At 31.2% G+C, this 26,076-nt stretch overlaps 1 protein-coding gene across 4 annotated transcripts in view; it reads left to right on the forward strand.

The window, feature by feature from the left end:
• The first annotated feature begins 2,588 nt into the window (after positions 1-2,588).
• LOC145318608 (ferric reductase 1-like) overlaps positions 2,589-26,076 on the forward strand; it is a 34,990-nt gene continuing 11,502 nt past the window's right edge. Inside the window, exons 1-11 of one of the 4 annotated variants that reach the window (XM_080159995.1) lie at positions 2,589-2,725; positions 4,417-4,505; positions 5,681-5,756; positions 14,957-15,027; positions 20,511-20,587; positions 21,122-21,185; positions 21,610-21,690; positions 23,822-23,965; positions 24,656-24,751; positions 24,979-25,062; positions 25,388-25,446. In XM_080159995.1, coding sequence (XP_080016121.1) covers positions 2,674-2,725; positions 4,417-4,505; positions 5,681-5,756; positions 14,957-15,027; positions 20,511-20,587; positions 21,122-21,185; positions 21,610-21,690; positions 23,822-23,965; positions 24,656-24,751; positions 24,979-25,062; positions 25,388-25,446 — 893 coding nt within the window. In that variant the 5' untranslated portion in view covers positions 2,589-2,673. Of the gene's footprint in view, positions 2,726-4,416; positions 4,506-4,813; positions 4,861-5,235; positions 5,283-5,318; positions 5,354-5,680; positions 5,757-14,956; positions 15,028-20,510; positions 20,588-21,121; positions 21,186-21,609; positions 21,691-23,821; positions 23,966-24,655; positions 24,752-24,978; positions 25,063-25,387; positions 25,447-26,076 lie in introns of those variants that run through there. The other 3 variants (XM_080159996.1, XM_080159997.1, XM_080159998.1) reach the window with 3 other exon arrangements.

Below are 26,076 nucleotides of genomic sequence, written 5' to 3' on the forward strand. Positions count from 1 at the left end.
TGTATCAGTATAAAGTGAATTATATAAAATTGTTCACTAAGTTACAATATTACACGAAGTAAAAAAAGACCCTTTGATCTGGTAAAAATGACCAGAGCAACAGTAAAAATTAATTTTTAAATCCCCCAAAAAAAGTTTATTGGGGACTTAATTCAAATTTGGGCTCTGCAGTCTGATTCTAAAGGTGTCCTAGTATATTTTTGACCCCCCATTCAAAAATAGTTTAAAAACAGTTTAAGAAAAATATTGTACTTCTCTCTTGAATAGCAGCCGGGAACATCCCATTTCCTCCATAATGTTACGAATTTACAAACGGAGAGATAAAGTGAATTATAAAGGAACTTTGCTACTTGAATACTTGGAAAGGGTGGGGGGTGTAATTAGAAATATACAGCTTAATTTATGTTAAGCATTCATAATCTTACCCAGTGATCAGTATGTAATGCACAAGTATAAATTCTAGGGAAATTATTTTCTTAGTTGCAATTGAAGATATATGTCTATCTAATATCTAATTTCATTTTATCCATCTGTTAAGATTTTTTTTTCTACTGAATTGTTATATTTGCTAGATCGGCCATATTGTCATTCTTGTTTATATAAGTGATTTTGTAATTTACCAATACACACAAGTAATTCAAGTTCAAAGCTTTAATTAGATGACAAAAAGTTTCAATTTCAATTGACTTGCATATAGCTAAATGCAATTTGCATATTGCTGTTCCTTTTTCAAGGTGTAAGGAATCATACAAAAAAATATGGATACAATTCCTATTTAGTGCCGTGTACAATTCAACTTAATTCGTCCTTTTATCAAACCAGTAATCAGATTCTGGCTTCATGTCGCCTTTTAAAGTTTATCCATCCCATGTAAATTACTATCAGAAAAATTCTTCCCGCTTATTTTTTACAGATTACGAGATGGTTTAATACCCCCACCCCCTTTAATTACTTACCGTAAGAAGTATAAGAAAGAAACATTTCCCTATTCTTGAGTTGAGAAACTATTTTGTCATTGTTAATTTAAATATCTTTGTTTTAAGAGGTTTTCATCATCATGATTGAATTCCTTTGTTTTCTAGATTAAAGTCAAACTGTTTTAACACAAAACAGACATTTAAGGTTTTCAGTTTTAATAAAATTAGAATATACTTTTATTGTTTTACGTCCTTAAAATGTATATTTAAATCCATATGATTTTATTTTTAAGTATGCTTTACTTCGATATTTTGTTAGTTTAAAAAGAAATGGCGGCTGCGCCCCTAGAACCTAGAGCTCTGTATTAAAAGGGATAAAAAAAGAGCAGGAAAATAGCCTAAAACCATCCCAAGACTTAATCTTAAAATAAAATAGCTAAAACCATAATTATACATAGAACTCAATCGGTTCCGTAGTTATCAAAATCTCAAGCTAAAAACAAAAATCCTTACTACTTTAAATAATAGTATTGAGAAATATAAACTAGCTGTGTCTGTTTAGGTGCTATAAAGAAAACAATGGCATAAATATCACGATATTTTACTTGCTCAGATTAAAGGAACTCTAATAAGATCAATAAATTTATAATGTCTTAAAGGGTTTTCGTTCGTCTTTGTGGAGATCCTTCATTTTTAAGAAGTTTTATATAGGTCCTGGGATGGTCTTAGATTGCCTTCTTAGATTTAAGTTCATGGATGGTAAAAGGTTATTGTTTTATTTATTTTACTTTGGATGTTTTCAGGCTAATTTTATGCCAACCTCCAAAATACATAACTTAGCATTGTGGCCTAGAATATTCTGCTAAAGTTCAAAGTTTGAAACCTATATTGCTTAATTTGAATATGTAACTACATGAAGTGGTCTGAATATTTTTGATCCGTTATACCAATCCAGGCATCCCTGATTCTAAGTGTGTTTGTTTTCGGCCTTGTGTCATATACATGCAACTATTTTCAAGTTTTTTTTTTATAACAAGGATAATTATGCGCTAAATTGTATGGGATAGTTTAAAGAAAATACCTTAATTGTCCAATTTTATTTTTTTCGAATATCATTTCCTTGTCAGTAGAACTGGTTTTGGGAAGGAATTAAATCTGGTTTGTGGAGGGTTATTTAATTTTTTCTACATTTTATTTAATCGCCTATGACAAATATAAGAAATCAATTATTTTTTTATAAATAATTGTAAGGAAAATAGTCTTAATACAGTATTCTTTTATAGAAGCTAAGTGTGTTTAAGTTTCCTAAAACTATTTAACAACAGACAAGACTAATACACTTTAAAAAGCTTTAATGCGAATTTATTTTAAGAATAACTTTTTTACCTACTTTATTATTTTCCATCTAATAATATTTAAATTATAATTGCTAATTTGCTCTATGATATCTTCTTTGTCCTTCCATTGCACAGTAGTATACATTTGAGGATATTATTTGCTAGGCGTCTGGAATGGGTTGGTAATCAAATTTAACATCTATCCTTCTATTATATGAAGTAGTAAGGTTTTTATTGTCTGTTTACGGCTATTTTTGAAAAAAATTAAAAAGACTTGGGATGGTTTTTATCATAATATGATAATTAATATACCTAATGTTTTTTTTTTCAGACTTGACACAAAATGTACTAGATGAATTTTTAATTTACCTGTATCAGGCCAGACCAAACTAACCACGTGACTTTATACAACTGGAATTATGAAGAAAAGAAATATGAATCTCAGAGTTGTGATATTAGGTTTAATTGCAGGTAATAAGACACTGATAGGGAGAGAGTTTATAATATAGTAAACAGTTTAGCTAAATTATTTCTATTTTTCAATAAAATATTGCACGTTTTATAATCATAATCAAAAGCTATTTGATTACTTTGTATTACATAATATTAAGAATGAAAATTTTTCGCATATTTGTTTCTTTAAAGATAGCACATCTTTTGTGTTAGCTTCGCTTTTATGGATGTTGTCTTTCTTGTTATAAGGGGGGGGGGGGGTTTAATGCAACCATCTCGTAATCAATGTATAAATGGCACTTAGAATTCGAATTTCGATCTGAAATTTTGCATGAGTAATTTTTGGTAGGTCTATTTTCCCTAAATCGAACAAAAAATTGGAAAAGTAACGGCTAACGGCTGCCGGCTCAGCCGTTTTAAGGTATTTTTAGGGCAAAATTATCGAAAATAACACCAATAAACTTTTTAAAATTTTCTAGTACCAGCTGTTTAACAGCTAGAATCGACTAAAAAAGGCTGATAGAAGCTATAAAATGCCAAGAGTATCATTTTTAGACCGAATAATGTAAAACTATCATTCAAAAAGTTGATTCCTCCATATTTAATGATGGATTTGCCCTGAAAATAGCCAAAAACCGGCTTAACGGCTGAGCCGCCAGCCGTTACTTTTTCCAACTTTTTATTCGATTTAGGGAAAATAGACCTACCAAGGATTACTCATGCAAAATTTCAGATCGAAATTCGAATTCTAAGTGCCATTTATACATTGAATACGAGATGGTTGCATTAAACCCCCCCCCCCCTTTTTTTGTATTTGTTCATTTTTTGTCAATTATAATGATATTTTATTATTACCATTACCTCGTAAGGGCAGGATTCTCCTTAGATTTTAAGTGATCATCTAGAGAATCCAGAGCATCATCCACGTGTAATACTCTAACACACAAGGATATTAGGTTAAGTAACATCCTTCAGACAACCAACCCTTTGATTGCACGACCTTTGTCTGAGAAGTCCTAACTGTGCATAATATAACTATGGATATATAATAATAACATAAAACTATGATATTTTATTAACCTAATATACCTAGTAAAGAGGACTATCCACGAACCAGAGCAAGTGATTCTAAGCATCTTCCAGCATTGACCCATAGTATTTTTTTAGTGAATATAATAGGTTTATGTTTAATATTTGCTTTATCGACTAAAAAGTTAGGTTTCACCATGGTTTTATATGAAAAAAACTTTGAAATGTTAAGCATTGTTTGGTGCAATATCATCGAATGTTTTGATGAGTTCAAACTGTTGTTTAAAAGCTTTGACACAAAATGAATTATTGTGATTAAAAATGTATATTTAGAAAAAGGGTTGGTAACTTGTAAACAGTTTAATTAATGTACTTTTGCAATTTACAACATTTGATGCTTTTCTGCAGTGTTCTTTTATTTTGTCCTTTGAACTCAACAAAGCATTTGATGATATTGCTTTAAAAATTGCTTTATATTCAAAGTTTTTTTCATATAAAACCATGGTGAAACCTAACTTTTTAGTCGATAAAGCAAATATTAAACATAAACCTAGTATATTCACTAAAAAAATACTATGGGTCAATGCTGGAAGATGCTTAGAATCACTTGCTCTGGTTCGTGGATAGTCCTCTTTAGGGTCAGTAGGTATATTTTTGAATTCTAATATCAAAATTTTTAGGTTTAACCTGTAATGTTGAGACCTTCACCATTGGGGCTCCAGATGCTGCCTGTAAACACATGACTCCAGGACATGCACATAAAGAACAGGTATGTTTACTATTAATACTCCAGATGCTGCCTGTAAACACATGACTCCAGGACATGCTCATAAAGAACAGGTATGTTTACTATTAGTACTCCAGATGCTACCTGTAAACATATGACTCCAGGACTAGCACATAAAGAACAGGTATGTTTACTATTAGTACTCCAGATGCTACCTGTAAACACATGACTCTAGGACAAGCACATAAAGAACAGGTATGTTTACTATTAGTTCTCCAGATGCTATCTGTAAACATATGACTCCAGGACATGCACATAAAGAACAGGTATGTTTACTATTAGTACTCCAGAAACTACCTGTAAACACATGACTCCAGGACATGCACATAAAGAACAGGTATGTTTACTATTAGTACTCCAGATATTACCTGTAAACATATGACTCCAGAACATGCACATAAAGAACAGGTATGTTTATTATTAGTACTCCAGATGCTACCTGTAAACACATGACTCCAGGACATGCACATACAGAACAGGTATGTTTACTATTAGTTCTCCAGATGCAACCTGTAAACACATGACTCCAGGACAACCACATAAAAAACAGGTATGTTTACTATTAGTACTCCAGATGCTGCCTGTAAACTAGTGATGGCAATCCGTCAAATTTTTGGGCCGGATTCTTAAAAGAATCCGTCAAAAAAAAGGCGGATTCCTTGCGGATTCCGGATTCTTATTTTTGGCGGATTCCGGATTCTTAGTACTCCAGATGCTACCTGTAAACACATGACCCTAGGACATGCACATAAAGAACAGGTATGTTTACTATTAGTACTCCAGATACTACCTGTAAACACATGACTCTAGGACATGCACACAAAGAACAGGTATGTTTAGTTTTAGTTTCCCATAAAGGGGAATGGGGGGGGGGGCGGATGTGCCATTTTTTTAAACCAAAAGTAAAACGCGCATGATCTCAGCCCATAAAAAAGTTACAGCTCTAAAATTCCGCACAGCAGTTGCTTTTATGGAGAACATTATGGAAGTTTGAAGAAACGGCGGCGGAACCATCGAAAACTGCCGTTTCCCGCCGAAATTTTTTTGCCTTTTTTCGCCAAATTAGACAGTTCTCAATCATCTGAGATAAACTTTTGATGATTTTCTTGGAGCCTGAGTTGATCCATGCATTTACTTACTAAAGCAATTTGTTTCAGACGTCCGAGAGCCCTGCGGAGATTATAGTTGATGTAACTGAAGTAGAACCTGGACAAACCATTGACTTCAAACTAAAGGAAACTATCTAGCTTTTACTTTTACATAAACGTGTTCAGGATATACAGTATGACCCTCGAAAAAGTATCTTTAAGGGTATATAGTCCTTATTTCTTAATGTATCACAAAAAATAGCATATGTCCTTGTTCTCTGTACATTTCCACACAAACATACCTATATAAAATTTTTTTTTTTACCTCCATTAACACCGGAGATTTTTAGAGCTAAAGTTTTGAAAAAGTGACTGAGAAAAATATTTTTTTTTGTTTCCCACTATTTTTGGATGGTTACATTATGTCTTTCTGGTAACTGAAGAATGATAAACAAAGAAAAACATGGTAACTAATTATTTCTTTTTAATCCACCAAAAAATATAAATTTTTAAAGGCAAAAAATACTACTGAATGAATTGATTATTTGCAAATTTCAGGCTATTTACTTACCCTTATTTAAGAAAAGGATTAATTATGACAGTTGCTCCGCCCCTTTTTTTGACATCTCAATCACTAAATAGGGGGTTAATTAAGCATTTTTAGACTAAAAAATCATTATAATGTAATTTTATTTTCCTTATAACTTTTTTGTTATTAAAGTTATGATTATGAAACAAAAACAATATTCCTGCTATATTCATAAAGATTTATTTGTTTTTTTAATCTAAAACAATTTTTCCTCATAAGTAAGTTTTTCAAAATATCATTACACAAGAAAGACTCAAAAATATGTGTAAAAAAAGACCTTAATTTTTTGTTTCATTTTTGTATAAAGTTTCTGCTAGTAACAAAAATAATAGGATTTCTATCTTAATTTTGCCAAAAAAGTCAATTTATGTTAAAAGTTACTTTTTGCTCAGTCACTTTTTCAAAACTTTAGCTCTAAAAATCTCCAGTGATAATGGAGGTAAAATTAATTTTTTTATATATGCTTGTGTGGAAATGTACAGAGAACAAGGACATATGCTATTCTTTATGATACATTAAGAAATAAGGGCTGTATACCCTTAAAGATACTTTTTCGAGGGTCATACTGTATATTATACCACTTCTCTTCCACTTAAAACAATGAACCCCAACCCCATTAATTTAGTGTTTTATGTTAGTTGTTTATTTTGTCTGTTTGGTTAGCAGTGTACTTTACTTTTAGTCAGGTGGACAAAACAGCAGTTGTTGAAATAAATCTGAATAGAGTTACTTCTAAAATGTAGTGCCATCCTAAAAATAATTTTTTTCAAAGTGAAAAAGTTGCATTTATCTTAATTTTTGTAGTATTTTACTACAGATTGCAAATTTTTGCATGGTTGCAAGAATAGTCTAAAAATGACCATTATTTATCCATTTATCAATTTGCATTATCGAGTGTAACTTACGATAAAGCTTGCATAATTCCATATGCAATTTCCTTTTTAATTAAAATGGGTAATTACCATCCTCCTGTTTTCTCCCATTCATATTCCGAATGGTATATCTATACTTTTATATTCTATAATATAAAGTAGTAAGGTTTTTTTGGTTTGTAGCTTAAGATTTCGGTGAATATTGGACCGATTGAGATCCCCATTTTTGATAATCTTTACATATGTCTCAGGATGATTTTAAGCTATTTTTTGTTATATAAAATTCTTTAGAAGGTTATATGTAGTTCTTGTCATCCCTAAGCCTTCGAAAACAATGCCCCTTAATGATATTGGCGCAAACGCTAGTTTTCTAATAAAGCTTTAAAATTATACTTGTTTTCATCTAGGCTCAGCCCCTGCAATTGTTACAGCTGCCAGCTGAGTTGATTTTTTGTGCCTTGTAGATTTTTGTGTTTTGTTATATGCCAAAAACTGTATTTAAAAAAAATCTTTTGCCGTTGGTTTTCTTTACATTGAATACATTATAATATTGGATCTAGAGTGTTATTGGCAATTTTTAGTTTTTGTTGTGGTTCTACATTTGCAATTTTATTTTTTTGCGCCCAGCAATATTGGTTTAAAGAAGCATCATAAAAGTGAATTTTTCATATTTTTATGATAAAGATTTTTTGGATCATGGAAAGAAACCGAAGTAGTGGGTTTCGTTATATTTTCTCAGTAGTTTTTGATAGGTTATTTTTAGGATAGGTAGATATTAATGATTGCCCCGCATGGGCTAGAAATAGAAGAAAAGCTACTGTGAAAATACGACAAAGCCCGCTACTTCGTTTTCTTTTCATGGTCCATTATTTTGTATAACAATGTACAATCTTCTATATAACCTGTTTGTCATAGCTACTAAATGGCTATATCTAATTTAATTAATTATTATTTAGTGGGACCAACTTGTTAAAGATGGGTTGCATTTATATTTTGCTCATATTGTCATCTACATGCCATCTTTGCATAAACCAATTCTACAAAAGTCTAAGTGTATGTATATTTGAAATAATATTTGGTTGTATAATTTTTCAAAAAATTTATTCAAAAGTGAGTTCGAGCTTTATTACCTACTTTTTAGTAGAACTAATCTAACAAAATATTCCACAAAATGCTTTAGAGATTTTTCAAAAGTTACATATATACACATTAAACGTGTCACCGAAATGAAAACAAGAACTATAAGTACATTTTAATTTATGTGATAAATTGAGATAATTCTATTTTAAAGTTAAAAGTAGAATTAACAAATCTCCAATCAGGAATTATATATAATTTATCGGCGAACATAATTTATTTTACAATTTAAGTTTCGCCTACTATGTAACATAAAAGATCCTCATTGTTTAAAGAAAAAAAATTGCACTTAGGAAAAAATTACCTAAAATATTGACACACTTTGTCATAGGATGCACTCAAGAAAATCTCTCTTCTTGAATGAATAAATATTACAGTGTGTTTGGTGGGGTGTGGAAATGGAGGTTGGGAGGGGGGAGGCTGCTTTTCATTCATATTTTTTATGAATATATGATCTTAAGTACACTTCCATGTCTTTGTAAAAAGGCTAAATTGGGTTTTTTCTTCAGTGAAATAAACTAGGGTTTTTGGTAAATTACATGCATAAATTCAAACAAAAAATAGTAAGACTTAAAGCCAGCAGTCCGATTATAATATTATCTGCCTGTAACACTATGGTCTATTTAAGGGGTTTAGTGGAAATTTGGTATAGCTTTAATCAAATTTAAATATTTACACTTCTACCAGTCCAAATTCAATAAAATAAAAAGTTATGAGTAATATATTACATTAGGCAACTTTTTAAAGTTGGTCATGTATAGGTGCGTGCACAGGAATGTGATTGGGGGGTAACCAAAAAGGGGTGATTTTTAAAATAGAATTTTTGTTACTACTCAGTTATTTTTAAAGATAATTGAACCAAATTTTTAACCTGATTCAATTACTACCCTAGATAAACGATTATTAATAAATAATAGGGATTTCCCGCCGAAACCGCCGTCTACCGCCGAATTCCGCCGTGTTATTTGCTACATCATTTGGCTGTTTGGAGTCAATAAAAAAAGTGATATATTTAAATAAAAGTATTATAATACACCTTTTACTATCCACTTACAACTGCTTTTTAATATTTATAATTTATTTAAGAGAGGTTAGGTCGTTTTAAACTCAAAGAAAATGAATATTGAGACTGGATAATCGAGCTTCCCATTAAAGATATTGATTAATTTTTTTTTTGTAAAGTATCTTATGTGTATTTTTCTACTTGTATAGTTTACCATTATAAGTATCTATTTAAATTAAGTACTGTCCCTCAAGGGCCTACAGGGGCCAACACCGCCACCCCCCCCCCCCTTTCTACTACCAAACCAGAAGTTAAAATTGTACTGGTTTTAAAGGTATTATACTGAGTTTAAAAGTAAAAAAGTATTCTCATAACTGACCAAAATATTTTTTTGTATCTATGCCCCCCCTCCCCCCCCCCTCCTATCTAACCAAAAATAAGATAACCATCATAAAATTGATATCAAACTAAATTTAATTCATTTAAGAACAGTAAAGAAAAACCGGTAGACCAAGTAATAGACTAAAACAGTATTTGCCAGCTAAATCATAACATATCTTACAAAAATAAGACAGAAGAAACGAACATACTCTTTGAAATCTTAATGTTCTTAGAGTTTTACAGACAGATGAGGGGTCCGGGGACCAAGTAAACTAAAGAGTAGATGCTTGTTGGTGAGCTGAACCATCACCAAAAAATTAGCTTTTTACAAAATAAACCGGTTAGTAGATCAAATTTTCCCTACAGATATCTTATGTCTGTAAGAGAATTAACAACAGTCCGACGGACCAAATAAATCTTACAGTAGATGGTTGTTTGTAAAAAGATTTTCTTTTAACCGTCTTGAGTCGTAGCAAAGAAATTCACGATGTTTACATATCGATTCATACAGACTGACGGACTTTGCGAATTTGAAAGTAGCTACGCTACTACAAAACTCATTTTTGCACTTTCCTTCTAAGGACTAGAGTTGCAAACACCTTCCCTAAACACTAAAATCAAAAAAGAAATGACCTATATGCTATAAATGTTTTGTTTTTTAAAATCTGCGGGCGGCGGCTTTTATTGCGGGAACTGCGGGTAAGTCGCGGTTTTCCTTTAAAATTATTGTTCCTCTAGTAATTACTGATTAATTTTAAAAAGTTTTACTCAATTATCTTTAATAGTAATGGAATAACAGAGAAATTAAGATTGTTGTTATGGTTTGTAATTCCCCCCCCCCTCAAATTTAGGTTTTACAGGCAATTTTTAGATTAAAAATTTTTAAAGTTGCGCTACCGACCCCACTCTGGAAAGTTCACTTAAAGTTGTATTATATTCTCAAAATTTAGAATCATATATGGTTTGGTATGGGGTCGGTAGCGAAACTAGGAGTAAAATGAGGAAAACTAATTTTTTTTGCTAAATTTTTCAGTAAAAAAATGATGAAAATTTTTTCATAAATTTACTTTCAAAGCATAAAATTAACACTTTTAAGGTAAAATATATAATAAAAATGTTTTTATTTATTGATTTGGTATATATATTTGTAAAGAATATGAACGAAATTAGTTTTTAATAGATATTTATGCAAAAAAAAATTATTTTTCATATCTAGGTAGAAAATAAAAAGTACATTTTTGACCTTCAAAAAATATTGATTTGACCCAACTTTGAAGTAAAAAAAAACTTAGTTTCAAACGTTATTTTTTCTTTTCCTTGTCCATTATGCATGGGCTGGGGTATGTAAATCAATAATATCAAGTTAAAATAAGAAAATTTGATCATGACTTTTTTGCCAAATTTCCACCCTTAGACCGTTGTGTGTAAGCTGCAGGCAACTCAATGTTTTATAACAGTTTTAAAATAAGCTTAAAGTCTAAACCTGATTTTAATTAGATAAAGTAACTTTTTTAAAGCAACAAAACCACTTTAGAAAACTTACTTTTTGAATGTTTTTGAAAATTGTGTCTTAAAATCACAAGATTAATTTAAAAACTTAATGAGTGAAATCTTTTTTGACTATTTCAAAATTTTAACATTAAGGTGCTTTGGGTCGTAGGAAAGGGCAGGAAATTAGCCTGGAACCATCCATGGACCTATATGAAGCTAAACTAGAAGCAGAATTATATCTGTTGGAAGCCTAATGTTTATGTTTGATAAGATGCATCAGGCTTTTCAACTTTTTACATACAAACATTTATTCAAATTGCATTTTTATATTTTCAATAAGAATATTTAAATTTCAATATTGAGGCCTCTTTATATGCTTTTTTTAGTTCAGTGCATCTTGGATAAATATTATATTGGATAGAAAAAAGATTTGTTTTAGAATTATTTGAAACAAGGACGATAACATCCATAAAAGCAATGCTCTGAAAGGGTAGGCCAAAGTCCATTAACACTTAAAGAATGTCTGAGCAGAATATAAATGTATACGTCTAAACAAATTTGGAAGTGACATACTTACAATATTTGGACTTGATTATAGAGATGCTTCGCTTATAACCTTATACCTTGTTGTTATAGTAATCAGTACTCAAAATATCAGATGATTAGTAGATTATATCACATAAAAAATTGCTATTTTAAATGAATGGTTTTACAGACTGTCTGTCAACGATTATAGAATTGCTTTGCTTCCTAAATCGTACCTAATTGCTAAAGGAATCATTATGCAATTCAATAGGACAATTTTAACATTACTAAATTAGCGGAAAGAGCTAGCCATTACTGATCGACCCTGGTTATAGAAAAGCTTCGCGTTGTAAAGGAATAACGCACCAAAATTGTTTTTCATAGAGGAGAATTTATCACCTTTAGGAAAGAACCTAACAAGGTTTTACTTTTGTGCTTTTAAGAGAAGCTTTGTATTGATTGATGCTTTATTATCTAGAAAGCAAGGGCTTGTGTAGTTACAGATTATTTTAAGTGTCTTAAATCTAGTAGATCACTAGCCCCCCCTTCTCTCCCTTTAAAACGCATCAAAATGAAAGAAATGTTTATTTGCATGTTAGTGTATTAGTTGTGTACAGATGGCTAACTTTTACACAAGTTCAATGTTAACCAATAGGTGTGCCTGCATAACTGTAGAAAAAAACTAGCACAGCATTTTTCTTGGCTAAAGAATATTCCTCCATCCTTTCTATAGTGGTAAAAAATCTAACATATCAGCAGTAGGCATAATTTGTTTGTTAAATAACCCACAACATGAGGACTAATATTTGGAACATTTTTTTTTTTGGTAGATTTTTTCTGTTTTAAGTGAACATCCTGAATATGTGTCATGCATGATTTCTTTACAGCAATCCAATAGACTTTAAGGTGCATGATATACAAGAGAAAATTTAGAAAATTGTTTTTATTTTTGGTTTTTTAAAGTATTATTTTTACGGTATTAATCTTATCTATTCTTTCCTAAAAAATGTCATCTAAGTATTATTCTTGTATAAATGTCTGTAGCTAAAGATCTAGATAACCGCTGAACTGATATGTTTCTTCTTTACGGTGAAGCTTATTATAGGCCAAGGGAAGATTTATAACTAATTTGAGGACGGGTATCTTCACTTACCCCTGAAAAATATCTCGCTATAGAGAAATTAAACATTCCTGTCGTGTCTAAACACCAGTGCAGACAAATTAAGTTGAATGAGTAAAAAAGACAATATTTTGTGGTAAACAGGGAAAAAACTGTCCAAAGATATTCAGCTAGCTTGATAATTGATTTTTATTCTAGTACATTAGAATAAAAATCTAGACCCCCCTGCTGGGGGACGTACGGACATATCCTATCTGTAGAGTAGCTGTGCGACTTACTATAACTTGTGGTTTTCTATTTTGATCCGTGATATGTGAATTTAGCTCTGCATGTGGTAGGACTCTTAAGAGGTTAAAGATTACCTAAGGATAAAGTGTTCCAAAAGTAGCGACAAAAAATCAATAGAAAACAGCCTGTTATCTATGATACAAAGTAGAACGATGTCTGTCTGTCCGTCTGTCCCTTAAGATCTCGGTAACCACCGATCGGATTCTAGGGTATATACCTATTGGTCCTGTGGTGGTTTTAAGCTATTTTCTTGGGGGGTGGAACACCCCCAACCCCCCTAAAAATGAAACCCCCCCCAATTTTTTTTTCTCTATTTAAAATTAGTGGTGGAGTGGGGGCTTCTAACCAGGTACTTAATTTTTTTTTCATTAATTACCTCTTGGGGCAAAGCCCCTAGAGGCTAGGGGCGAAGCCGCTAGTTTAATAAATAGGATTTTCATACTAACAAAAAAGGATAACAATTCTGATTCTTGTTTCTTGTACCAACACCCAAATGAGAATTCTACAAATCAACACTCAAAAGAGTGGTTTTGCCTTTTGATACTTAAAAGATTTATTAGTCAATGTTTTTAAAAAATCAGATTTGCAGAAATATTTGTTATGAAGAGTAGTTAAATATTTAAATAATAGAGCAAAGCTTATCTGTAATTGAATCAAGAAATTTTTTTTTCTTTTATTTGACTGGTTAAAATAGTTTATTATAATTATGCTTTAATGGATTTTATCACACTGATAACTTAAAATAATTTTAATAATACAAATATTTCTTTGGAGTGCACTTGATAAAATTTGTTAATTTTCAATTTGTTTAAACCCACTTATCCATAAAATAGTTTTTACAATGATTTCTCTGATTTAAATAATGATTGCAATAGATCATTGAGTAGAAAATTATAAGTTTTTATATATTATACAGTGGCGTGCACAGCGTTTCACCAGAGGGGTGTAAAACAATCAGGACTAGGGGTTAAAAAAAGAAGGCAGGCCTTTCCAATTTTACTTTAAGGGGGGTTTTGACATCACCCGACCGCACTTCACTTTTATCATATTACATGACTGCCATTACTAGCATCACTTGTTCTGATAGTGATCTCCTGTTCATGAAAGCATCATATTGGTTCTATTGAGGATGTTTTTTTTTGTTGGATTGGAGGATAACTATCTAAGAATATTAACTCCTTCCCCAGGGAAGGAGTGGACATTGGGCTATCGAGTCCTCAAAGTTTTATAATAAAGTTTTCTTAGTCGTAGGCTTTTATTGAATTTCGATTGGTTGGTTCGTGTCCTCACGTTTCAATCTACAGCAGGGGGGTAATTTTGTGCATCATTGGTGATCTTCATCAATTTATCGGCTATTGTCTGCTCAATACCCAGCTTTTCTGAAAAGTGAATATTGCCTTTTTGTCGTTCAAATATTAAAGTCTAAAAAGATGAAATAAAGATAAAAAACAAATTGAAAGTTTAAAGATATTAAGTTGCTTACTCGAGCGTGTATTTAATACTTAGTTTTAGTCTTTACTTAAATTTTAATCAATCATTTTAATTGTTTCCTAAGGTGTTTGGATTTTCTCTTTGTGTATTTTTTATCTTAGTAAATCCGCCCCTAGCTTTTATTGTCTTTGCTCCTAACCAATATGGTGTAGTATGTAGGGGGATCTATCTGTGCCCAGCGCGCTGAAACTCTAGTGTTGAAAAAATTGTTAAACACAGGGAGGGGGGATTTTTCCTCCCCTTATTCCGGTTATTTACTTCGTTGGGCTGTACAAAAAAATAGTATTCAAAATTTTTCACCAATAGGGTGGCCTACATTGTCCCAGCCATAAGATCTTTTCTTAAACATAACGAATTTGAACTTGATTAAAAAAAATTGCACACTTTACTCGTTGTTGATAAAGCAATAAACAAAATTAACAAAAACAAGATAGTTGATTATCATAACAGGGTAAAGATGGACAGAAGTTTATGGGTTTCATCATTCAAGTCAGGGATGCCAAGAATCTAGATAATCAGGTAATATAATCATGGTTGCCATGTCAATAGATGTACTCAAGTCAGGGATGTCAAGAATCTAGATAATCAGGTAATATAATCATGGTTGCCATGTCAATAGATTTACTCAAGTTAGGGATGCCAAAAATCTAGATAATCAGGTAATATAATCATGGTTGCCATGTCAATAGATGTACTCAAGTCAGGGATGCTAAGAATCTAGATAATCAGGTAATATAATCATGGTTGCCATGTCAATATATGTACTCAAGTCAGGGTTCCAAGAATCTAGATAATCCGGTAATATAATCATGGTTGCCATGTCAATAGATGTACTCAAGTCAGGGATGCCAAGAATATAGATTAACAGGTAATATAATCATGGTTGCCATGTCAATAGATGTACTCAAGTTAGGGATGCCAAAAATCTAGATAATCAGGTAATATAATCATGGTTGCCATTTCAATATATGTACTCAAGTCAGGGTTCCAAGAATCTAGATAATCAGAGCTGGATCTTTAAATCATTTTTATGGTGATTTAGATCGGGGTGGGCGGAATTTCATCCAATCACAGCGCGGCATTTTCAAAATGCCGCGCTGTGATTGGCTGAAATTTGGTGCAACCCGATCTGGTTCACCACTAAAATGATTTAAAGATCCAGCTCAGGTAATATAGTCATGGTTGCCATGTCAATAGATGTACTCAAGTCAGGGATACCAAGAATCTAGATAATCAGGTAATATAATCATGGTTGCCATGTCAATAGATGTACTCAAGTTAGGGATGCCAAAAATCTAGATTAACAGGTAATATAATCATGGTTGCCATGTCAATAGATGTACTCAAGTCAGGGATGCCAAGAATCTAGATAATCAGGTAAGTAAGACGAATGGTTAACGGACCCAACATGTAAAATCCTCAGAATGAAAAACTCAAGGCATCAAACTTTTAAATTTATTCAACGTTTCGAGGGCAAAACTGCCCTCATCATCAGGAACTAAACAAAAAAATAGCAATTAAAATTTATCAAAATATGCATTTTAAGTCAATTATTACTTAATATATGTTTTATAGGCATTTTTACATATAAAAAAAAGAATTAAAATTCCCTATGGTTACACATTGATAACAAATAAAGTGAATAAATAGGATATATGTTTATACAAGGTTAATTAAATGCAAAGTAGGGCAGTTTAAATATCAAAATAGAATTAAATTTTATATAAAATCTTACTTTTTTTCGTCCATGTACATTATTAACAAAACACAAATTGAAACTGGCAAATTTTTGATTGATTTTTTGTAAATTTTTTGAAAGTTGGACGGTCAAATTAAACAAGTTATTAAATCATTTGCTCTAGAAAAAACTTCAGTATAGGTGCAGCTTTGCAGATCAGTCTTTAAGTAAAAGTTTGACCAAGAAAAATTTTTTTTTAAAAAAAGATGAGCAAATGTAACAAAACAAAACAAAAAAAATTTTTTTATTGCAACTAGCAAAAAGGTACATAAAATTGTCATGAATTTATATTTAAACCATGTTCAACTGTCTCCTTTTCTCTTATCCAATATTTTTCTCTGATATCCAACAGAGTTTTATCTTTTTTGTGGAGTTTTTCAAAAGGGGTAAAAACCATGTCTGACCATGAATGGTTTCTACTGTTAAAATGTTTGGCAACTGGCTTTGAGATTTTTTTGTTTAAAATATCCGAAGAATGAGCATTAAATCTAACAGAGGCAGCATTAGAAGTTTGTCCAACATATTGCATTGGACATTGTTTACACTGAATAGAATAAATTACAAAATTATCTGAACATTTAATATTTGACTTGATTGGGTACTTTTTTTGAGAAAAACTGGCAACATGTTCAGAAATATTTTGACTACGATTACACAGGTTACAACCAATATCTCTTATGCTACATTTAAAGAATCCATTTCTTTCTCTTAAGTTGTATCTCTGAGTAGGATATAACTTGGCTCGAATTAGGTGTTCACCTAAATTTCTTGCTCTTTTATATCCTATCATTGGCATCATAGGAAAAGTTTTTTTAAAAACTGGATCTTTACTTGCTAAAGAGAAATGTTTTTTCATAGAATTAGATACAGAATCAATACGAGGGTCATATGTTAAACAAAACACAGGTCTACTGTTACTTTTTACATGAACAACTTTTTGTAAGGCTTGTGTGCGAGAAATAATCTTTACTTTCTCAAAAGCATGTTTTATAACTTTAGAGTTATATCCACGAATTAATAAATTACATTCAAGTTCTTTTAATCTAATTACAAAGTTATCATTTGAAGAACAAATTCGTTTTAATCTATAGGCTAAGCTGTAAGGAATATTTTTGGTAACAAATGGTGCATGTGCACTTTGAGGCTTTAAATAGGTTACACGATCTGATCCCTTTACAAAAAGGTCAGTTTCAAATTTATTATTTTCATTTATCCAAATATTACAGTCTAAAAAATCAACAGATCTGGGCCTAATATTTAAAATAGGAAAATTTTTAACAATAAATTGGCCATTTTTCCATTTTGTTTTTACAATTTTATCTTTTAAACGATATTCACATGTAAATTTAATAGTGTTATGAAATGTACTTATATATCTTAAAAAATCAAGAAGTTCATCCTCTGTTCCTACAAACAAACAAAGAATGTCATCAATAAAGCGTTTCCACCAAGAGGGGGGACGGCCTTTCCAATCTGTGAGTAATTGGGATTCAAGTTTTCCCATGAAAATATTGGCATATGTTGGTGCCACTTTTGTTCCTATGACTGTCCCCCACTCTTGCAAATAATACAATCCATTAAATATAAACGAGTTGAATTTTAGAACAAAAGATAGTAACATAATTAAAAAAGGAATAGATACATTACAATCGCCATATTTCTTATCATTTAAAGCTTCTTTAAAAGCTTGTATCCCTTCATTGATAGGAATTGAAGGATAAAGTGCCTCGACATCAATACTGACCAATATAGCCTGTTCTGATTGGTCCATATTTTCATTTTGCTGATCAAGAAAACGTAGTAAATCGGGGGTATCTAAAATGTGGCTATCAAGCATTGGGGGAATATGTTTGGCTTTAAAATCTAAATAGCTACTTAGATTTTCAGTATTGCTGGAACACCCACTTATCACTAATCTAGTGGGCGGAATTTTTTTACCTTCTGCTACACCTTTGTGTACTTTGATTAAGCCATAACCTCGCGCTTCTGCTGGTTGGTCAGGCAAAAGTTGGTCAGCCAGCTTTTTGTCAATAGTCTCGTCTACAACAGCATCCTCTAAGGCCTCCTTGATTCTGTTGTAGTGTACTTTCACCATAACTTGATCTATTTGTCTATAAACAGACAAAACAGATCCATCCTGATTGGTTATTTTTGAGCTGAGGTGTTCACCTTCAATCGCTGAAATATAATCATTTCTATTAACAATAGTGGATGCTCCACCTTTATCAGCTCTTAAACAAACAATGTGACCCGATTTTTGTTTGTCAATTAAATTTTTTAAGGCAATTTCTTCCCCTTTTGATACATTGGGAAAGACTTTCTTTTTTTGATTAAACATTAAATCACTTTCAATTCCATACAGAAAATTAGACAAAGTTTTAGTTGGCTGACATGAAGGAAGATTAATTTTTTTAACAGGAACGCTAAATTCTGGTATATTATTTGTATCAGAATTTTCACTAAAAATATCGGGATTTAAATCAATGGCTTCCCTCCATCTCATTGATCTTGAGAATCTCTTAACATCATAACTTAAGCTGGTAATATTCAGCTTTTTTGGCAAAGGAACGAAATTTAAATGTTTGTTGAAAAGCGAAATTTCATCTGATGTTTAAACATGGTCAGAATAATTAATGACCAAATCATCTAAAGGTTTTTGACTTAACCTTTTCATTTTTCTCCTATATTTGGAACGTTTTATAAATCTGCGATTACGTTTTTTAGTTGTGTTATTGTCGGACTCAGCAGGTTTTATTTCATTGCTAATAAAATCTGGTTTATTCACATTTTGTAGATTAAAAAGTTTTGCCTTATACTTGTTTTTTTCACTTAGAAGAAACTTAGATAATCTAATATCTAATTCATTTTTTACAATAACAATTTCAGAGCTTTCAAGATAAAAATAAACTTCACTACTTAGATTTAAAAATTTCTTATAAAGTTCACATTCCAATATGTGATGCTCTTTTATAGACAACTTCAATTGTTCAGTTTGTACACTGGTAAAAAGACTTTTCATTTTATTTTGGGCTTTAGAAGAAAATCTTTTATCGACGTTTGATTTGATTTCAAATGTTTTTGGAAAGACTTTTTTAACTAAACAGTCTTTTAAAAAATTAATTAGCGACTTAGTTTGGGAATAATTTTTGAGACAATCTACTGTTCTAAGATATTTCTTTTTAAGGTTGTTATCAATGGTAAGCCAAACAGAACTAAAATCCTGAATATTTTGAGGTTGGGGGGGTGGGGGCTGTGATCGAAACCAAATGGTCTGCTGCGTCTGGTCGCCCAAGGGGTTGTTTTGAGAGGCTGACATCATGGTGGGGGGCGACTCTAAAATCACAGTTACACAAGGATGTTCTTCACACGGATCACGTACGTGATACACTGGGCCGTCACAGGGTTGGTTGATAAGTAAGACGAATGGTTAACGGACCCAACATGTAAAATCCTCAGAATGAAAAACTCAAGGCATCAAACTTTTAAATTTATTCAACGTTTCGAGGGCAAAACTGCCCTCATCATCAGGAACTAAACAAAAAAATAGCAATTAAAATTTATCAAAATATGCATTTTAAGTCAATTATTACTTAATATATGTTTTATAGGCATTTTTACATATAAAAAAAAGAATTAAAATTCCCTATGGTTACACATTGATAACAAATAAAGTGAATAAATAGGATATATGTTTATACAAGGTTAATTAAATGCAAAGTAGGGCAGTTTAAATATCAAAATAGAATTAAATTTTATATAAAATCTTACTTTTTTTCGTCCATGTACATTATTAACAAAACACAAATTGAAACTGGCAAATTTTTGATTGATTTTTTGTAAATTTTTTGAAAGTTGGACGGTCAAATTAAACAAGTTATTAAATCATTTGCTCTAGAAAAAACTTCAGTATAGGTGCAGCTTTGCAGATCAGGTAATATAATCATGGTTGCCATGTCAATAGATGTACTCAAGTCAGGGATGCCAAGAATCTAGATAATAAGGTGATATAATCATGGTTGCCATGTCAATATATCGTTATAAGAAAGTAACAGGGTTTTTGTATAAAGATCTCGCTAACCGCTGAACTAATATGGTTTTTCTTTACAGTTAACCTTCTTATAGGACAAGGAATTGTTTATAAGTATTTGGTGGAGGGTACCTCTACCCTACTAAAGAATTCTTCTCTTGAAAAAAAATCCTCTCAAAAAAAAACATTTAAGATTAAGATCCATGCATCTCTTAAATTATTTAACTTTGTCTTTAGGTTGGAAGTTTTATAGCTGGTGATGAGGCGAAGTATATGACATGTGGAAAAGGAATCCATAACTCTCTCACACACAGGTAAGAAAGCAAGAAAATAAAAAAAAGTTTATCTTAGTTTATTTTATATTCTCTTCTAAACGATTTGGATAAATAAGGATGACAACATTTATGATTGTTAATCTTATCAAATCAGGCATTCGAAGTAATCGTCTAAAAGGTGGTTTAAAATCCTACTTAAATATGTTTAAAATGAAAATACTAACGTTATGAATTGTTTATTGAGTTGATGCGGTTAAAAAAATATCTTAGGATAGGTATTGTTTTATGAATCACCATTTAAATTTGAAAATCAATGGACAATTCTTACGTGCTGAAATCATTGATTAAAAGCTTTCCACAACGAACTTAAAGACTTACCCAAATTGTAGAAAAGCTGCTCTTAATAACAGCTTAAATCAACAACGAAAAAAATTCGAAAAAAATCCCGAAACATATACGTGATTTTTAGCTGTCGTTGGTTTGAATTGGAAATAGTAATCGTCGATTTATTTAATCGTCGATTTATTTAATTCTCTCAGTTTTTAGTTGTATAATATATTATTTTTGTTTCAGAGGATCAACATTGAAAGACGAGATTGCTTCAAAATGGAGGGCACCTTCGGATTTCAATGGAGAGGTCATTATTTTATCATTTTAAATCCTTTTTTTTTATAAAGGTGGTAGGGTAGTATAAGTAGAGAGGAGGCTTGTATCCAAAATAAATTGAGTAATTGAACGGTTATCTCATGAAGCATAGAACACCTACCCCCCTTTTTTTAAAACTTGTAATTAAGGGGTGGGGTTAGGTTTTGATTTGTTTGTTTTAATACTTTATGTCAGGTTAGGTTATATTGGATGCTAGGTGGCCGCGGAGGATTAGCCTGCAGTTTTTTTCAAACAGCCAATAGTGAGCCATTATCTTCTGAACACTTCCAAAGATAGGACTAGATTGGTACTTATTAACACGTATTCAGATTTCAGGATATCAAAATCCTTGCTTCGCGCATTTTTGATTCAAGACATTACTTGCATCTCCTTGGATAAATACGTTTTTGTTTTAGGTTGTGTTTATGTTCACAAATCTGATTGATTACACCACCTACTGGGTCAGAACTCCGGGGCCCAGGCTTAGGGTCAGACAGGTAGACATATTTTTTTCAATTATCAAACCACCAGTGTTCCAAGTTTTTAACTGAAAAAAATAATCTAAATTATTTTGTCAATTTTGATTTTACATTATAAATATAGAGTTATAGCCGTATATAAAATATTTAATTTTTAATATTTCGATATTGCTGTTATGAATTTTAATTAAATAAAGTTTAAAAATTAATTAGAAAGGACATTTAAAAGTTTACCCTGTAAGTTTTTTAACAGTCAGTTTAATAATGCTTATGTGTTTTAACCAGTTTTTAAAATAATTTAAGTTTTCTACAATTGCAAACGTACGAACTAACAAGCCATGAAAATTATACAACTTATTAGCTCCTGTGCTAATAACTAGCTGCTACGCCCCTAGAGGCCTCGATGGGAACTTGAAAGAAGGGGTTGGTAAGAAAATAGACCCTCAACCGAGTCAATTTTAAGATCTAAAAGGAAAATAAATGGTTTTTTTTTTGGGGGGGGGGGGGAAGAGGTATTTTTTCAAGTTGCGATTTCTCTATAGGGATGATTGAGATACTCTACCACAAAAAGTTAAAAACCTCTTAAGCTATGAGAAGCTATACTGTAAAGGAGAACCATATCGGTTTAGTGGTTAGCGTGATCCTTCAGTATACACACATCCGAGACACTTAGACATCCTTTTACTTTTATAAAAGTATATATTGTAAAATGTGTCTGATTTATATAAAATATATTCGTTAGACTGCCCTTTAATTAATTAGGCGGAAAACTTTTCTAAAACTTTCAACTCAAAGTTGTTGTTAGGCCACAGGGGGGTGGACCAGGGTTCGGAAGCCGCGCCTCAGCCGCACATAAGCCTCAGTTTTAAACCTGCTTGTGAGCATAAAAAAAATTCAGAAAGAAGGATTGTCTGCTAAAGAGCAGTTTTATACATCCAGCTGAATTTTATAGTGATAACATGAAGATTTCACTGAGGCTTACACGCGGCTTCCGATCCCTGGGGTGGACAAACAAGGAGAGGGGCGAAGATTCTTAGAAAAATAGTCACATTTGTTATGGGTTTCATCTTCATTATCGGCATATCTGTAACTTCAATTATTATGTCACGCGTCTGATTTAGAGGTCAAAATATGCTTTAAAAAAGGTTATGATAAGGCTTCTCATTCAGAGATGGTAAAAACCAGGTTTTTTTTAAAAAGAACAAACCACTTTCGTTTTTTTGGTTTAAACCGTTTTTTTTGTTCTTTTTTAATAATATTATTCAAATTATAGTATTCTAATTTAGTATAAATTTAATTATCTGTATATTTTATATTTCTGTATGTCTCTATTTCACTGTGTCTACTGTTGTATGCTATTAGATATAATCGCCAAAGTACAAGATTTAAATTATTAAAAGAATTTTATATCAGGTATTTAGGTTTTTGAAACTTATTTACTGTATTATTTACATTATAAAAAGATATAACTGGAAAGATAGGGCTTTTTATAAATATTTAAAAAAAAAACATCCCCAACTTGTTTTTTTTGTTGGTTTTTTAAGCTTTTTTTTTTTTGGTTTAAACCAAGTGGTTTTTTTAATGCCAACCCTGTTCTCATTTAGGGAGGGGACAATGGCAGATAAGTTAACACTTTTTAATCATTACACAAGAATTGGATAAATACTAGAAGTTTTAAACATGCAATTTATATTTTATAAAGCTTTGTGTCCACCACCACGTAATATATATGTTTGTTATTTTACATGTATTTCATTAGAATTGCTCTGTTTGTAAACTTAATATTTTTAACATAATTTACTAGCCTTAAACCAAAACTGGACCTACGTGAAGCTTACCTGAATTAGAGAACCGAAATCGGTTCAGTAGTTATCGAGATCTTAAGCTTCAGACGAAATCCCTTACTTAAATACTTACTTTGTATAGGAGGATTGTGCTAAATATGCAGCATTATACTTAAAATATTTTATCTTTGTGTGCTCATAGCCTCTAGAGACTGGTGGAGGTCATAAAAATAGCTTAAAACCACCCCCAGACAATTATAAAGCTTCTTCGAAAAGTTAAACCAATTCAAGCCACCATTATTGGAGATCTTTAGCTTAAGATTAATTATGTAATAGAATTCATTTTATAATTCCCTTATTTTAAGGCTGAATCAGAAGTGAAGACGACCACTAAACCTGAGGAAACTACCACTGAATATTACACACTGGCTGATTTTGTTGTGGATGAAATAGAACAGGAGATTGATAAAGTACTGGAGGAAACTCATATACATAACCATGATGACAAGGTACACATTAGACTATATAAGTTTGAAGGAATTTTAATTAATATCATAGATTTGAAATCTGCATAAAATTTTAAGGGTTTTTTATTAAATTCGTTTTTTATTTAATTCTTTATTTAACGGCGCAAATACGATTTAAGTTAATTTATTTTGACCAATAGGAAAGCTAGATTGAAACCTACCCGCGCTCTAATTAGTTGAATGATGTACGACACTTAAGCTTCTCCAATCAGAGCGCAAATAGTTTTCAATCCACCAATCACAGATGTCAAAATTAATTAACTTAAATCGTATTTGCGCCTTTAAATAAAGAATTATATAAAAAACGAATTTTATAAAAAACCCTTAAAATTTTATGCAGATTTCAAATCTATTATATTAATTAAAATTCCTTCAAACTTATATAGTCTAGTACACATAAGTTACATTCTTTTATAGGTAGTAAATGATTTTTATTTCAATAGGTATAGGATTTTTGTTTTCATAAACCGTCCCGTGGCGATCTGTTGTTTCCGTTTGTAAATGTTGTATTTTAAAAAAAATTAGTTCTTATAATATTCTATAAGTTTCCATTCTATACATACTGAAAAATAAATAGGTTCAATAGATTTCGATTTTGATTAAGTAACTCTATACCTATTCATGTACGCTTTAAATTGAGAAAAAAATCTGCTGCAAACACAATTTCTTTAGGATGACACTACTGGAGGCCATACACACAATATCCTGGATGCTATTACTGCCACCAAAACAAAGATTGGTAACCTGGATATCATTGAAGAGGTTGAGGTAACTTTCTGCTTAAAGTATTTATAGTGTACCTACTCATTCCTTTATTGAAACAGGATCAATTCATCCTCTTAATTTATCTAAAATCACATTTTTTATTAGATTTCTGAGATTTTTCTTAATTAAGAAAAGTAAACCAAAATCTAACTAACTCAACTGATACTGCTACTGCTATGACAGGCTCGTGTTCCAGTCCTCTTATGGCTAATCATGATAATTTTGTTCAGGAGAGAGTTCTACAAGAAGTTGATTTCCCCCAGCCCTCACTTAAAACTGAGAATGAGCTGAACCTTGCAGCGGCCAGACCCCAGGTAATCCTCAAGAATTAGTCCTGGAATAGAGGGGGGGGGGGGTGCATGACAGTAAACTCTAAATTACATGCACTAGAACAAAATTAACTACCTTATCTTATTTGTTGGATCACAAAACTTATAATACTAAAACTTTTGATTGGTTTGTTTTATACCTAGTAGGTACTTTATTGTAGTGTTTAAATTTTCAATAATCACTTAGAATCTCTGCACTTTATTTAACTTTACAATAAGACTCTGCTTTTCATGTTTTTTTGCAGTATTAAAAGTTTACTAGAATTTTATATTTACTAGTATTTATTTTAATTTTGATATCTTTTTTTAGGATATAAATGTTGACGATGCCTTTACACCAATTTACATCAGCTCTACAACCACACTCAAGTAAGTCTTCCTCGTTTAAATGCACAACATTCTCTTTATTTATTTTTATTCATATTCAGTATTAAAATAAGTATATTGAAATTAAAGGTATGTAGATTCTCTACTTACGTCAATTGATTTAAAAAAAAAACTATCTTGTCATTTGTATGGCCATTGGGACCTCCAAAACAGTGGTCTCCTAAAAGTTTGTCCGTCTGGTTGTAACACATTTTTTTTCCAGGCAAATTTTTTCAATGCCTTTGCCTAGGCAACCTTTTTTGTCTTATTTAAATTTTTATCTTTTTTATCTGCATAATACTTAAAGGAAGCCTGCAAGAAATACCACGCTTTAACTGCTGAAAGACTGCCACAAGTAGACTAAATACCCCAAATTTGAAGCCTTCAGCTTCTATGACAAAAAAGTTCTAGGCATTTTAAAATGACATTTTATGTACAATGAAAATTTTGAAAGAATTGCAATGCTCATGTTGAAAACTTTGAAATTAAACTACGTGGCCTAGAAACAAAATTATAAGCTTATTTTTGTCATATATTTAGGTTTCCAGTAACTTATTATATTTTTACAATAAAAATGCCCATTTTTATAGTCAAAATCATTAAAAAAAAATAAGTTTTACTTGCGGTGTACAG

Source organism: Acartia tonsa, chromosome 5 (assembly GCF_053477335.1).
Source record: "Acartia tonsa isolate MP-2025a chromosome 5, ASM5347733v1, whole genome shotgun sequence".
NCBI lineage: Eukaryota > Metazoa > Arthropoda > Copepoda > Calanoida > Acartiidae > Acartia > Acartia tonsa.